General features: G+C 38.7%; 1 protein-coding gene across 1 annotated transcript in view; it reads right to left on the reverse strand.

Annotated features, from left to right (window-relative positions):
• Nucleotides 1–1,514: 1,514 nt before the first annotated feature.
• COL1A2 (collagen type I alpha 2 chain) overlaps nucleotides 1,515–16,395 on the reverse strand; it is a 37,005-nt gene continuing 22,124 nt past the window's right edge. The window contains exons 31-52 of the mRNA XM_023226736.2: nucleotides 16,265–16,363; nucleotides 14,934–15,041; nucleotides 14,207–14,260; nucleotides 13,205–13,258; nucleotides 12,463–12,516; nucleotides 12,305–12,358; nucleotides 12,101–12,208; nucleotides 11,687–11,740; nucleotides 10,794–10,847; nucleotides 9,636–9,797; nucleotides 8,316–8,423; nucleotides 7,536–7,643; nucleotides 7,093–7,146; nucleotides 6,899–7,006; nucleotides 6,705–6,758; nucleotides 6,224–6,331; nucleotides 5,686–5,739; nucleotides 5,452–5,559; nucleotides 4,866–5,124; nucleotides 4,276–4,460; nucleotides 3,321–3,563; nucleotides 1,515–2,495 (exon numbers count right to left, since the gene is read on the reverse strand). Coding sequence (XP_023082504.2) covers nucleotides 2,349–2,495; nucleotides 3,321–3,563; nucleotides 4,276–4,460; nucleotides 4,866–5,124; nucleotides 5,452–5,559; nucleotides 5,686–5,739; nucleotides 6,224–6,331; nucleotides 6,705–6,758; nucleotides 6,899–7,006; nucleotides 7,093–7,146; nucleotides 7,536–7,643; nucleotides 8,316–8,423; nucleotides 9,636–9,797; nucleotides 10,794–10,847; nucleotides 11,687–11,740; nucleotides 12,101–12,208; nucleotides 12,305–12,358; nucleotides 12,463–12,516; nucleotides 13,205–13,258; nucleotides 14,207–14,260; nucleotides 14,934–15,041; nucleotides 16,265–16,363 — 2,337 coding nt within the window. The 3' untranslated portion in view covers nucleotides 1,515–2,348. The remainder of the gene's footprint in view (nucleotides 2,496–3,320; nucleotides 3,564–4,275; nucleotides 4,461–4,865; nucleotides 5,125–5,451; nucleotides 5,560–5,685; nucleotides 5,740–6,223; nucleotides 6,332–6,704; nucleotides 6,759–6,898; nucleotides 7,007–7,092; nucleotides 7,147–7,535; nucleotides 7,644–8,315; nucleotides 8,424–9,635; nucleotides 9,798–10,793; nucleotides 10,848–11,686; nucleotides 11,741–12,100; nucleotides 12,209–12,304; nucleotides 12,359–12,462; nucleotides 12,517–13,204; nucleotides 13,259–14,206; nucleotides 14,261–14,933; nucleotides 15,042–16,264; nucleotides 16,364–16,395) is intronic.

Below are 16,395 nucleotides of genomic sequence, written 5' to 3' on the forward strand. Positions count from 1 at the left end.
GATTGAAAATTCTATTCTAGGAAGTTTTTCTTTTGTTCAGTCATCATCATAAATGTTATTGGGACACCAAAATTTATTTCACTATTCATCCTATCATTATCTATTAGATATACTGTAAGTTATTTCCTCATTGTTGTTTACTGGATATACCATGTTTTGTTTCCTCATTGTAATCCATTAGGTGTACGATTATTTATTTGACTCTTTTCAGTTGTCTCACACTGATGATGATTAAGTGATTATTAAGTGAGCATTGGGTTAGGAAATCTGCTAATTCAGATTCAGTTTGACAAAAGTCATTATTATTATTTAGCATGGTTTTTGCCACTAGCTGGTACTCAATAAATGCTATTTTATTTCTTTTGCTATACGCCGGAGGGCATAGTTCATATTTGATCCAGAGATTTCTAAGTGTTTTATCACGTAAGTTTGCATGGTCATTTTAATTACTAATTTACAGGGAATACCAGCATTCTGATCCCAGGAGTTTTCTTTATATGGTTTGGTCAGGTATATATATTCCTTCTTGTCAGACACAGAATATTAGAACTACAAAGGACTATGGCAGTAACCTCATCAGGAGGTTCTCCAATTGGTGCACATCAGAATTTCACAGGATGCATAAGAATACCAATTTCTTACTAAATCTGAATTTGGCAGATGAGGACCAGGAATCTGCATTTTGGTTAGGAGACCTTGCTAACTTTTTAGGGTTAATATTACATTTTTACCATGTTCAGTCTTTTACCTGTAAAACTAACTGAGTCTTGAGATGACTTATAACACGAGGCAAATATTACAATCACAATTATATTCTGCAACAGGAAATAAGCTCTAAATGAATCTTAACATTTTACTTGACACATTACTATGTTTAAGTGTATTAAAGATGTCATTGAAAGGTGCAGGGGAGGAAAATGAACTTGATTTGGCAGGTAGGTGTTCATGGTACTATTATCCACAACTGTCTATCCTGATTGACAGCACACACATTACCTCTTAACAGGCATTGTATTCAGTTGCCTCAGATTTAAGTGTATGGCATTTTTACTGAATATTTGAAACTGTTTTAGTTAATAGTATTAATTGCTCATAGACCAACTTTCAGCCACTGTTACAAAGTGTTTAATACATAATAAACCAAAAGTTTCTATGGACCTTTGGTTATAGTAAAATTAGGTCAAAAATGCCACGTTGCTTAAGTATTACATATTTTGTAATGTAGAGCAAGAGTAGGGCAAATGCTTAATAGTGCTGGAAAGGAATTTTTTCATATTATAGCTATGGAAACTGAAATGCAGAGGCTCAGAGTTTCAGGTCACTCAGCCACAAAGAACAGAGCCAGAACTGGAGTTCAGCTCTCCTGGGTCCTCGTTCTCTGCTCTTTCTACCACACCAAACTGTCCTTTTTGCATAATTTCTATCTCATCAGAGGCACTTGGTCTAATGGCTGGTAGAGATGCATATTTATATTGCAAAGAGCATTGAAGCAAGGAATTTTACTCAATATGTTCTTTTGGAAAACCAAACATGCTTTATTTCATTTTTTTCACAATTTATTTAAACATCTCACATATACAAAATAGGTACAATTTAATTTTTCTGCTTGCCCAAGAAACAAAACTTCCATGGAACCATGGAAGATGAAAATGAGACTGGCAAAGAACAAACGCTGAATTTGAAGAAGAGGACAACTTTGGGCAAATAATCTGCATACTTTTAATTGGGAATAAGATGGAAAATATGAATGCTAAATCAAATTTTTAAAAAAATACACCACACGATACAACTCAATACAGGAGTATTTCTTCTGAAATTCTAGCACCATCAACATTCTTCAAGTATCTGAAATACTATTAATTAGCACCTTTGTATCATGAACGAAACAAAACAAGGACCTCAGTTCATCTCTGCCTAGGTCAGCACCTAACAATGTGGATCACACTCACGGGAAAGTGTTTTGAGGTAGTTTAAACCTTTGGAAGTTCGGGTTTTAAACTTCCCTCTGTGGAAGATATTCAAAAGCCACAAGTGGTGCAAATGTTCATGGTTTTTATTTTTCAATTTTTATTTTGGTTTTCTTACAAAGGTTGACATTTTCCATAACAGGTGTAAGAGTGTTGAAAAAAAATTTCAAATTTTGGGGGGAGCGGGGGAGGGAGTTAATGAAATCGTATTGCACAATGCTCTGATCAATCCTTCTTTTTCTCTTTTGCCCACAATTTAAGCAAGTAGATGTGCAGAAGAAATGGAAGGATTCAGCTTTCAGTTAAAAAAAGAAGAAGAAGAAATGGCAAAGAGAAAGTTTTTTTCAAATTTCTTTCTTTTTTAATTTAGGTTGAGTTCATTTATTTGAAACAGACTGGGCCAATGTCCACAAAGAATTCCTGGTCGGCACCACCGATGTCCAAAGGTGCAATATCAAGGAAGGGCAGGCGAGATGGCTTATTTGTTTTGTATTCAATGATTGTCTTTCCCCATTCATTTGTCTTTTTCTGTTTAAAGAGAAGAAAATAGATACACAAAGCATTACTATTTCTGAATCTGGTAACATCTGAACCTTTGATTTCATAAGAACCACTGTTTGGCATGTGTCCTTCTGAAGATGTCTGTCCCAGATCAACTAGTTCATCTTTGAAATAACAGTATCAAGGGTGTCTTCAGTGGGAGGGGCTCTCTATCAGTCTAACAAAAAACAAACAAATAAACCAAAAAAACCCACAACATTTCAACACACGTTCCAAGTGACTTATCTCTACAAAGTCATTTTTAGGATTGTTGCATGTATGTCCGTCTATGTGTGTCTTTGAGAGCAGGACCTGGGTGGGTATGCAGTATTGCTGTTAGTGAATTTTAATTTTTCTTATATTTATAGCATATTGTAGAGAAAGCATTAAAAGTTAAATGTAGGCCATACTAATAAGTAAAATAAAATACACATAACTATAAATTATAGTTTAGGCCACTGGAGTCTCAAGAAATTTTAAGTTCTGGGCATACATTACCATTTAAAAAACTTATGCTAAAGGAAAAACAATGCATGAACATAGCATACATTTCAGTATTTCAGAAGGTACTATCTGATAAGAATACTCTCAATTTATCATCTGAATTTAAATATGAAATTAATATGTATAAATAAATAAATACAAAATACATACAAAAACTGAATTTACTTATGAAATAAAGATGAAATAAGATAGTTCTCTCATTCTTCTGTTAATTTAACCCCCCCTTTAGACCCCTCCTTGGTGGGGGTTTAAGTTAGAACCCCCCCATCCCCCTTCCCAAAGCTATTCCCATATTTCACTATTACTTACAGAGCAGCCATCTACGAGAACAGTGTAAGTGAACCTGCTGTTGCCCTCAGCAACAAGTTCAACATCATTAGAGCCCTGTAGAATGACAGCCTTTTTCAGATTGCCAGTCTCCTCATCCATGTATGCAATGCTGTTCTTGCAGTGGTAGGTGATGTTCTGAGAGGCATAGTTGGCCAGCAAGCGCATGAAGGCAAGTTGGGTAGCCATTTCCTTGGAAGTCACTCCTTCTATGTTATATTCAAACTACAGAAAATAAAATGAAATTCCAGTTAATTGGAGAAGGACTCAGATACTAAGAGTCAAACTGAAAAAAAAAAAAAAAAAGATCTCAGGAAGAGTGGACTCAGAACCAAGCTTAGGAAAAGGGTACTTTCAAAGAAAACTTAATTCACTTGTCTTTGAAATATCAGTTACCTAGATGAACATAAGACCTAGTAGGCTGAGGCAAGGTCATCTAAAAACGTTATCTGTTCCAATTAATCTTTTTTGCATATGCTTCTTCTTTAGAATAAGAGAATGAGGAGGTAGAAGTTCTGACATTTTTCTTTTTCTGTAATTTTGTAATTTATGGAATTCCAGTAGGCATTCAGTAAAGTTGGTGCAAAGGTTTGATTAAAAATTCAGAAAAGCTGCTCACATTCTGAAAATGCATATGCATGAGTGTGGGGTATATGCTGGCCAGTGCTTCTTCACACTAAATGACATTAGTCCGTTTTTTCAATGACTACCAATTAAGTCAAATTTGAATAATAACTTTGAATTACATGGATGTGTCCAATCAATCCATCTTCTAATGTGCAATTTAGCACAAAATTGGAACCCAGGAAAGGAACAGGTTTTTTTTTTTTTTTTTAATAAGCCCATTTTTGTCAGAGATTAAAATGCAGATAATTAACAAACAGTTCTACCAAAATATTATTTAGCAGAAGGAGAGGTGTTTGTGGGGATTCCTCACCTGGCTGCCAGCATTGATAGTTTCTCCTAGCCAGACATGTTTCTTGTCCTTAGAACTCCTATACCAGTTCTTGGCTGGGATGTTTTCAGGTTGGGCCCGGATACAGGTTTCGCCAGTAGAGAAATCACAGTATACTTTGATAGCATCCATAGTGCATCCTTGGTTAGGGTCAATCCAGTAGTAACCTTTTAAGAAAATAACATTCAGATCATGAAACTTCTCATTGAGCAGAACATAGATTCTAATAATAACTAATGAAAGATACTGACTCTCATAAGTAATATTTTTGATTGTCTACCCCACATTTAAGAAGAAAAGAGTGGCTATTTTTAAGATTAGACAGTTCCTTCCCTCCCCTCCTCCATGAAAAATCAAATCAGGGTACTTATTACTATGAAAGTGCAAAAATACATTTTAAGAGGAATGAGTCGGGTGCTGGTTGGCAGAAGATGACGCTTCATTAATTGTGTGTGATTTCACGTAATGTAATGTTTACCCAAATGCATTTTCACTCTAAATGTCAATGGAAACTAATTTTGAAAAGCTCAACTTGTGAGAAGGGTCAATCTGGTCTGGACATCTTGACCTACCGCTGCTCCACTCTGGGTGGCTGAGTCTCAAGTCACGGCATGTGCGAGCTGGGTTCTTTCTAGAGCCTTCAGGAGTAAGAAGAGTCTCAATCTGGTTGTTGAGAGACTTCAGAGTAGCATCAACTTCATAATCCTTGGGTCTGAGAGAAGGTGCTGAGCGAGGCTGGTCAGCCCTGTAGAAGTCTCCATCGTAACCAAAGTCATAACCACCACCACTTACGCCTGGAGGTCCAGGTGGGCCAGGGGGACCAGGGGGCCCCTGCAAAGGTGAAAGTGAGAGAGGAGAGGCTTTATATTTTGTTACAGTGAGAGACATCCATGGAAGATTTTCATTGAGCTTCACATGGAAGCATGTTCTAATAAGTAAAAAATAATCAAATTCAAGTAAATAAATAACGTGCTCCCAGGCACACTTGCAGGGATGGGCTTAATGAGCCCATTGCATATAGACAATTTCCAAATATTTTAGAGGATATATTGAAATGGGGCTAACTTTAATGGGTTGTCATAGTTGTCTTGGTTTAGTCTGAAGAAAATATTCCTTAGGTCAGTGATCTTCTTTATTATTTCCCCAAATCACACTTACAGCAGGACCTTGGTGACCCTGAGGGCCTCGAATGCCAGCAGGTCCAACTGTACCAGGATGTCCAGTGCGACCATCTTTTCCAGCAGGGCCAGAAGGACCGGCAGGGCCCTAAGGAAGACAGACACCAAGTGCATGTGAGCTGGTGAATCCCACCAAGGGAGCAGCAGCCTGGGGCTCACTGCTCGCTTTAGCCTCTATTTCAGAGATGAACTGTCTTCTGTTGAGTCTACCTACCCTAGGACCAGCAGGACCCACGGAGCCAGGAGCACCTTGATCACCATGGTGACCCTTTAAAGAGAGAATAGGAAAATCACATTTTCAGAGCACATTTCAAGAGACAGATTTTTTTTTTTTTTTTTTTCCAAATTGAATGGGAAACTTTAGTTTAAATGGACTCCGGATTGAGAAAATTGAAAATGTAAAGTGGGGCTCTTTTCTCCCATTATGTCTATTATATTCAATTATTTTTTTCACAACCCATTTCAGCAGTGCAATATTAGTCATTCCTCTAATTATGTTTATTTTAAGTGGGGTTGAAGGACATTGTTGCCAGGAGATTTTAATGTGTGTATATTTCTATCTCCCTTAATCCTCACCTTTCATGTTAGGATGAAATAGCATTATCTCCAAGAGTGAGATGGAGTTAGCCAGAGAATGGGAAATGGATATTACATAGGCTATATTGGAACAATAGCAGTGAAAATATGAAAATCCTTCTGAGCTGAAGGCCTTCAGGGTCAGTTTATGTGCAAGATGGCTACAGTTTACTTACAGCGAGACCGGGCAGACCTTGCAATCCATTGTGTCCCTTTAAGCCAGGAAGACCTCTGGGCCCCTTATCACCGGGCTCTCCCTTATCACCACGAATGCCTTGTGGGCCCTATAAAAAAAAAGAGAAGGGTGGATAAGACTTACCGTTTTAAAAAAATGATACTCACTTCACCACAAATACTACTTAATTCGTTTACAAAGGTAACTCAGGACATGTAAAGGTCTAGCTAAGCTCTCACCTCTATTAGTAATCTGCTTTAGTTGCGCTATCTGTAAAGTGGCTAGATCCTTGTAATCGTTTAATACAAACAAGCAGAAGAAATTTAAAATAGCTCAAGTTATTTGTATCAATTCTCAGCATGGACTGAAATGTTTTAAAAATATTAAGTCTAGCTGAAATATTGTTTATTTTCTTAATGGATGTTTTGGACTGATTCTCTCTAAATGTTAATTTTGTAAAGAAATCTTCAGCATGTACATACACTAGGACCTCTTGGACCAACAGCACCAGCAGGACCAACAGGACCAGAAGGACCCTGTGAAATGGAAAAGAAAAACACAACTTAGCCAGGCCCAAGATTCCTCTCCCCACTCTCCCACCATCCCCAAGTGTGAGGAAGTCAGAAGTGAAGCCCACGAGAATGCTGCACTGAGGGATTGATATTCACAAACTTACAGTTTCACCACGGTTTCCATGTTTGCCAGCAGGACCCACGGGGCCATGAGGACCAGGTGCACCTGCAGCACCAACGGGACCATTGTTGCCAGGGTAACCACGCTCTCCCTATCAAAGGCAAAATGAAGCTTAGCATCAATCTGGGTTGTATTTTAATCACTATTGAATTAGAGAAAGATGAACAGTGTACTGACCTTGTGTCCGGGTTGACCGTCGCGACCTGGGGGACCATCGTTCCCAGGGTTCCCCTGTGAAGACACCACACAAATTAAGGTTGTTGGCGAGGCTCTGCTGCCTACCAGTCCCTATGTTGTGGCTACTCTGTCTTCATCACTTCCAGTGCTCAGTAGTAATGAACCCTCTTTCAGACTGTTAAAACTAGGGATAAAAACCTGCCAACCTAGATATTTTTTAGAGATGTTTTAAATACTTGGGCCCAATTTTGCAGAGTGCTACTGAAAAGCTCATTCTTTGGCCTAAGCAGTTTTTCATATTTTCAATACTAGGTGTAGCTATTACGAAGAAGCTGACCATCTTGTTCAGAAATTTGGAACAAGAGAACCTCTGCTGAGGACATAAGGTTTCACACAATGAAATCCTGCTTGGTTTTATTTTACAAACCAAGTGTTGGACTCACATCACGACCAGCTTCACCAGGAGCACCATTGACTCCAGGACTACCCACAGCACCAGGAGGACCACGGGCCCCAGGAGGGCCGGCAATGCCAAGAGGACCAGGTTCACCCTAAATAGGCAGAGAAGATAAAATGACATTCCTCTCATTTGACAGAATGCTAACCTTCCCCTCCAAAACAACCCTATTCAGGAGATTCTAGTTGAAGAAAGAAGGTAAATTGAATGTGAATGGGTCACACAGTGGTAAAAAGTATCATTAGTATCATCCCTGCCCTCCTTCTCCACGTATAGATGGCCAGCTTTATGTAATCACGGGATGTTGCTCTGTAAAAAGTGAGCCTCATGTCATTTAGTATCCCAAATGAAATGAATTCATAAAGTTGATAGAGTTTATGGAGATGAGATGGTTTCTAGTTGTTGTCACGTATAAGGTTTAATGGAATGATTCAGAACTTCCAGAGTTTCATTCTTCCTACAGGATAAATGATGCCAGCATTTCATATTGCAGAGGAGTAAATGCAATTAGAGATTGTATCATTCTTAAGCGTGTCGAAAGAACAAAAATCATTCTGCATAATTTTAAGCTGTGTCTTTATAGTGTGTGTCTAAGTAAGGTAGTATTAAAGCTTCTTAGACAAGTGACATGTGATCTGTATAAAGAAAATGCCATGAATAAAAATCTTAAGTGAAGTTATTCAGTGATCAATCTGTCACATTTGAAGTGGCAGCTTTTAAAACCTTTTCTTATGTTAATGGAGTCAGAATATTGTCAAGTACTCACCACAGCACCAGCAACACCTGGTAGACCACGTTCACCTCTTGAGCCAGGGAGACCCAGAATACCAGGAGCACCAAGAAGACCCTGAGGACCTGGAGTGCCAGGAGGTCCCTAAATGGAGAAAAAATATTGAGTATTATGGGTAAGAGCCTAGGTGATAACACAGGTTGGCTTGAAGATTGTGAGAATAAACTGTCTTCAGCTTAGAAAAAGGCAAATGACCTCATATTACTAGGACATATCCTTGGATATCTTTTCTCTAGTGATGACAGTGAGTTTACATCTTGGCATGTATACTTCTGTATTTGATTCATCCTTGAGACCAGTGGCACAACATTTAAAAATATGTGGTTGAGATTTATAAAGACACTTGGGGGGGGCGAAATAGAGTTTTTATGGCCATGAGGCAGGGAAACAAATAAAAAAAATTATTTTAAATTATTATGGATACATTATAGTTGTGCATAGTAAGAGGGGTTTCTCAAAAAACTAAAAATAGAACTACATAAGATCCAGCAATCCCACTGCTGGGTATATACACAAAAGGAAGGAAATCAGGCTGGGTGGGGTGGCTCACGTGTGTAATCCCAGCACTTTGGGAGGTCAAGGTGGGTGGATCACCTGAGGTTAGGAGATCGAGACCAGACTGACTATGGTGAAACCCCATCTTTACTAAAAATACAAAAATTAGCTAGGCATGATGGCGTGTGCCTGTAGTCCCAACTACTTGGGAGGCGAGAATTGCTTGAATTGGGGAGGTGGAAGTTGCAGTGAGCTGAGATCGTGCCACTGCACTCCAGCCTGGGCAACACAGGGGAGCTCCATCCCAAAACAAACAAACAAAAAAACAAAAAGGAAATCAGTAAAATCAGTATCTCAAAAGGAAGCAAATTTTGACTTTGGCATCTAAGGTCTACTAGGGGCACCTTTCAGAGTAGCACTAATACTGGACAGTGTATGTTTAAGACATTGGTAACTTACTGAGATTGATTAATTTGTAGTAGGATAGCCACAGCAATGGGACTCTGTTCTAATCCTGGTACCAGTAAGGTGCCCTCAATAGCTTAAAGGACCGCTGTGATAAAACTGAGTTCCCTCATTTTTTGTCTTCCCAATTTATTGTCTTCCCAATTTTGTGCTTTGTGAGCATCTATGGAAGCCACAGCCCCTCAGTGTGTGCTGGACGGATTTCTTGGCTCAGTTGAGCTCTACTTGAGAGTCTACAATACTCATCAACAAATTGATGCCACTTGAAGATTTGTGTAGGGGCTTTATTTTAATTCAACATAAAGTATTAAGAAAAAGGAGTTGGAAATCACTTACAGCAGTACCGGCCTCTCCAGAGGGACCCTTCTCACCAGCAAAGCCAGGGGGACCAACTGCACCTACTTCTCCAGTTCGGCCGACTGGACCTTGGTCACCCCGAGGACCACGAAGCCCTTCTTTCCCAGCAGGACCAGGGGGACCAGGAGGGCCAGAAATACCCTATGAGCAAATGTACAAGGTCATTTTCTTTCTGTTAATCACCAAGGGCCTGGAAGAGAGAGGCAAAGATTCTAGATCTTAAGATGCAAACAATGTGATGCAATAAAATAATGGGGGAAATATTTATAGTTTTTAACATTCTTTCTTGCAGAAAGAAGCAACTCCTGTCTTCCTTCACAAGGCTGTAACAAACCAAATAATGGAGGAGAGACTATGGCAAATTTCTATGAGGAAAAACAATGTCATGCCACTGGTACCCTGGCATATTGGAATCAGAACTATGTAGAATGATAGGAGTTAATGATAAATGAACAGGACTCTGAGTTTTGAAGGACTCTGCCTTTTCTTTTTTCTTTTTCTTTCTTTTTTTTTTTTTAAAGAAAGCTAATATAGGCATTTTGTTCATAATTGAGGAATCACACACGCTCTCAACTAGGTTTAATTAAATGCCTACAGGGAATGAATATTTTTCAGTTATGAACCTGTAAAAGGATTCCTAGAAGTCAACATCTTTGCTATTTTTTTTCCCCTGAAACCTTAACCAGAAGACTTAATCCTTGGTAATTAATTAAATTTTCTTGAGTCTTGACAGGAGAGTCTGAATCAGAATTAAATTAGAGGCCAAACCACCTTTAAATTCAGGAACAATTATACCTTAACAATGGTGGCAGAATGTTAGCCATAAAGGGTAATTAAATATAGAAATATCTGATATGTGGCTAAAACTGTTCTTTTTTTTTTTTTTTTTTCCAAAGAGACCATGCCCCTGAAAGCGGACTGGGGTTCACATGAGTAAAAGTCTCTCAAACTGATATTATAAAATATAACGTGTGATAGTAACATCTTAATGGTTCAGAAAAACTGATTTCAGACCAGGAGAGTAATAGTAAATATTAGTGATGTGTTTTCATGAAGAGTTTCTTACCAGTTTTCTACCAGAAGCCAAATCTTTTGGCTAGAGTAAATGAAGACACATGTTTAGAGTGATCTACTTACAGAGGGTCCTGGGGGACCAGTCCGTCCAGCAGCACCAGGGAAACCAGTCATACCCTAAGAACCAAGCACATTAGAATTCCACAGTCAACATCAACTCCAAGAATTTGGGTAAGATGGGAATTTCTTTTTCTTTTTTTTGGAAAATCAGTACATGTGACCAGGGATAGACCAAGGAGTAGGAGATAGGCAGATTTATATAGGGTATTATTTAGCCAGGACCCTGAAGGCCCTCCTTCTCCACACATCTTCCTTACCAGCATGTCACCAGTTGCAATGCCCATATTTTGCATTAAGGTTTGGATGGTCCTTTCTGAAATGCTGTCATATTATCTTATGGTTGTAAAGGTATGATGCTAAGATACTATGTCATTATTACACATTAATGTGTATACATTAATAACTATCTTTACCACCTGGCTGAGTGGTAAGGAAATGGACACTTAATAAGTAATGGTATTCATGAACAGAAGAATAACAAATGACCTAGAACATTCAGCACTGTCCAGTGAGAGAAGAAGTCAGTAAAGTTCATTTTTGGGTCTCTAGAGAATTGTCATAGCATTGCCTGCAAAGGGGAAGGACATGGTCAGGCAGAAGAAGGGGCATATTAATAAACAGATGAAAGACACCAAAGAAATATTTTTTCCTACTTTACAATTGAACTGCCTAGGGCCCACCTTCGTTATTACCTCAAGTGAGGTGATAGCAACATACACTGAGTTCCAGCTGAGTTCAAGTTAACATCGATATCGGAATTGCTCTGAATAGAATGAACTTGAATCTCAAAAGTTTCCTCATGGTAGTCCAAATTTACCAAAAATGTCAAAACCTTCAAGTGTCCTTAATAGATTCTGAAGAAAGAAAAGTGGTGAGAGTCCATTGTAAATACTCACAGGGGGGCCTCCATCACCACGACTTCCAGCAGGACCAGGGGGACCATTTGGACCCTAGATACAAAGAAAAAAGTGGGGTCAAATCACAAACAAACCCTTATAAATGCTACTCTTTTCTTCAAGGGGATCATTCTCACATCTCTTAGAAGAAAATGTAGAAATGAAAAATGACTATCTGTGTCAGAATGTTCTTCAATATTGCCACCCTTATGAAGTTATCAGAAAATTAAAATAAAACCATATTTATGAAACTTTTATACATTGTAAAACAGCATGCAAATGTTAATCCTTCTGTTATTTTCCATCTTCTATATGGTGTATTACCTGTTGCATAGTAGGCACTTGACGAATATATGTTTAATTGTAAGATCTAATGGGTAGCTGTTGTGTGGACCACCAGTGAATTCAACTTACAGATGGGCCAGCAGCTCCAACGGGGCCTGAGGGACCAACGACACCGTTTTCACCCTTAGGCCCTTTGGCTCCTCTTTCTCCTTTAGCACCAGGTTGACCAGCAGCACCCTGTTGGAAAGAAACAGTTAGAGCTCTAGTACTCTGACCCACTCTACTCCCCAACTTAGGATATTTTCAGCTTAATCTTCATTATGTGATACTCACAGCAGGACCAGCAAATCCATTGGGGCCAGCAGGACCGACCTCACCACGTTCACCCTAGGTGGGAGAAAGGATTTAAAAATGTCTTATCAATCCTAGGTTCATCAATGTCTAAACATCGTGAGGTGTGAGTATCCAAAATGACCCAGGTTCATTCTTACAGGGCTTCCCCGAGGACCAGCAGGACCAGCAGGACCAGCAGCACCAGCTTCACCCTATAATGGGACCAAAGATGAGTCTGTTAATGTGCCTGACATAGATGCTCAAAAACTGGGAGGCAGAGACAACAGTGGTGGACAGTGGGCTATTGTGAGTCTGTAGTTGCCATGGAGGAGATAACTCATGCATATTTCACAGAGTAAAATGAAGTGGATTTTTACTTAATGCTATATTCATTTTGGGGGTTAAGTGGTATGGCTTGTACACTTGAGAAAACACTATAAATCAGTGCCCACAATACCAGCAGGAGGACATTTTAATTTTTAGATGGACATGGGGCTGATCTATTTGCGGCAATCTTTGCAATACAATAAATAAGATCTATTTTAAGTGGACTGTTCAATGTGAAATGGGCACGCTATGTATTATATTGATTTTTTTTTAAATAATTGAAGGCTTTGAGAAGCCTCAGTACATTAGATATTGTTAATGCACAACATGGAAAGACTTTAAAACAAATGCTAGGGATTAGAGTATAGATCAGATAGCTGGCACATATATAGGAAGGGAAAAGTAATTTTAAACACACAGCATTTGTTTCCTGCTGCCCTATCACAATAGCTAGGTTTTTAAATAAGTAGGTTTTATACCAAGCCATAAAAATGAATTGCTGGGGCTCTTTGGGTCTAGGGAAGGCAGGAAATTTTAGATACTGCTGTTGGCTCAGTGAAAATGCATGCTTACCCGGTCACCTGTGGCTCCAGCAGGACCAGGGGCACCTACAGCACCAGGAGCACCCTAGTACCAAAAAGGAAACATGTCTTATTAATAACACCCTGTATCATCAAGAGTGAACCTTGTCATTCTTTTTGACTGTGCTTATACAGTGACTGAACACTTTTACTGCACTCTAGTTGGACATCAAGAAGGCCTCTGATGCATTTTGGTTCTAATTATCAAGACTATTAGAAGCCACTCTCAGAAGGAGGGTACTCGAGTAATAAAGGTTATGGAAATGTGTAAGTCAATAGCAGGTCAGAAATTTGGGAGATCTGAACTTTCTGCTATTATAAAATTCCCTGGAGAGCAGCAAATGAGCAGCCTTGTTTGAAACTGTTAGAACTATGTGATTCAAAAGAAAGACTATTACAGATGTGCTATAGTCACTTTTCAGCTCCGAAGGAGAGGTGAATAAAGGAATCCAGGCCAACTGTGGCCTGGAAGACCCATGAGGCTGACCCCCTAGATAAGGTAATTAGACTGTCACAGGACTATCTTTGGCATCTTCATGGCATTAACAGCTAATCTTTGGGGCTGCTCTTTGGGTGATAAATTTCTAGGGAGTAGGTTTGAATCACTATAGAACCTTGTTAGAGGTTCTGGCTTCCTAAAGCATAAGAGAGTTATTTTTATTTATTTATTTAAATCTCTGGTATCCCTTGAAGCAATCATTTAATGTTCTATTAAACCTAAAGCTTTTGGTCTATAGTTTGTACTTGGTATCGTTGACGCTAGGGAAGTTAGAAAATTCAGGATATTATTTTTAAAGAGGTTAAATCCCATTGAATTTTTCCTTTGAAACATGTAAAATGATATTATTAGTCATAGACTCAGGAGAGAAAGGAATATTATTTTATTAAACTTGATAAAGAAAGTGTGTGTAGTTCTAATTTGGAAAACTTCTCAAGTCAAACGTTAAAAAAAGAATCTAAGTACAAACAAACATACAAACAAAATTCTACTCACACGAGCACCATCTCTGCCAGGGTTACCAATTTCACCTCTGAGACCAGGTTCACCCTGAAAGCATAAAGCAAGAGCAACTTTTTGTTTTCTGACCAAAATTTTGAATCAAAATTAATATAAAATTTTTTTCTTTTTTGCAGAAGAGGCTATGATACTTTCAGTCATTTAAGATTTTTAGCAATGACTCGATTCCTTACCATTCTGTAGAATGTTAATTGAGAAAAATAATGAGGAAAAATAATTCAAGGCCATTTCCAGATTATTGTTTAAAAATCTTTTCTAATTTCTGTACACTCTCCTGAAGCATAATCAAGCAAGGTACAGATTCATGTGGACGGAACTGTAAGGCAACATCACAATGGGCTGCAGCGCCTGATCACTCTTATGGCATAACTAACGCAGCAGCACGGTTGACAGCTGTTCAATATAGCTTCTTCCCATTAATTAGGGCAGGATGAGGCATTATTGTTAGTGGCATTAAAATGAGCCTCATGTATTACTCAACACCATCTGTTTGTGTGAAATTCCATGGTAGCAAGGAATTTTGCCAGATTAGTGAGTTTAGAAATGTGTAGGTGCTAGGTGGCAGAGAGAAATGTATATAGATAGATATCAAAATGCTACCAGACCACCTGCCAAGAATTGTGAAAACTTGGGCATCCTTGTGCAGCCTTCTTCGCTAGAGTTCATCAACAATATGTAATAGAGTTCAGCACTGGGAGGGTACCTTTTCTCCCTTGCCTCCAGGTATGCCAGCAGCACCCCTCTCTCCTGGGAGTCCACTAGGACCAGATGGACCAGCAGTGCCTGCAGCACCAACCACACCAGGTTCACCCTTGAGTCAAACACATGTGAAATCAATTTTAGTCGAGAAAGAAGAAAATGAAGAAACAAACTCTTGAAGAATTCCAATTTAAACAGTTATCTAGACAGGCTTCTTGCCTGCTTTGAAACACAAAGAAGGTCTGGACTATTGAAAGGAGGGAGAACATAGCAGAGAGAGATGCTGTTAATGATACGGTGACTGAAGAGATGAGGGTAGCGGGAGTGCACAGCTGCGATTCTTCTATAACCTGCTTCAATACTCTTAAGGATGGCAGGCACAGAGAAGAAGAGGATAGGACAATGGGAAGCAGAGAGTAAGAAATGTTTACCCACAGACATTTTTCAAGGATAAGTCTCTTAGCCCGGATAGAAAACATGGAAAGAGACCCTGTCAGTTGAGGAGATGTTTACGTTTTAATCTCCTTAAGAGTAGAGACCGTATCTTCCATTTTCATATAAAACCCTACAATTCCACATACTTAAAACCTGTTGACTAGCTTCTGAGATAAATAGATCCCTTTGAAAGTACTACCTCACAAAACCAAAGTTTCTTTATTTCCTCTCTCCCTCTTACGTTTTTATTTTTTTCCCAAGAACATCCTTCCATACACTAAAATAGCTTTTTGCAACTGATGTTTACGCTTTTCCCCTAGAGTTAAGAATTAAAATAATATGAGTTGTCTTCTTTTTGTTGTGGTTAAGGTAACCTCTTTTTCAGGAATGTATATTAAATCTATTTTAAAATTGAAAACACAGATTCTATTTTTGGAACACAAATTTCCAGACAAATTTTTGATGTGAATGTATTGCACAATGAATTTTCATCATCATAAACTCTTATTATTAAAATTCAGACTACTTTTTGAAATTTTACTCTATGGGATGAGATGTTAAGAAGATAAAAAGCTTTTTTCTCTGACTATAATGTCCAATGTATACAATATTTCTAGATTAAAACAAAAGTATAAACAGTGTGATGAGAAAAGAGTGACAACCCATACTAATTCATTTATGTTTGGGGAACACAGAATTTCCCCCACAGTTCTCCCTATTGTTTGCTTGCTTAGAATAATTCAGGTCCACTGGAATCAGATTGCTTTTTACTGAGAGGGAAGTCATCACAGAACTGGAAATAAATAAAAATCTGAAAAGCAATTATCTTTCTATTTAAAGGGTCCACTCATTCTAGGCAGACTGGGCCAAACCAGCAATATATAAGACATAAGATTTTACCTTGTTTCCATCAGGCCCTGGGGGTCCAGAAGGACCTCGGCTTCCAATAGGACCAGTAGGACCGGCAGCACCACTCTCACCTGGGGGACCGCGTTCCCCCTGGAAAAAAGTGATTAGAAGAAGTGTTGCAC

Source organism: Piliocolobus tephrosceles, chromosome 8 (genome assembly GCF_002776525.5).
Source record: "Piliocolobus tephrosceles isolate RC106 chromosome 8, ASM277652v3, whole genome shotgun sequence".
Classification (NCBI taxonomy): Eukaryota; Metazoa; Chordata; class Mammalia; order Primates; family Cercopithecidae; genus Piliocolobus; species Piliocolobus tephrosceles.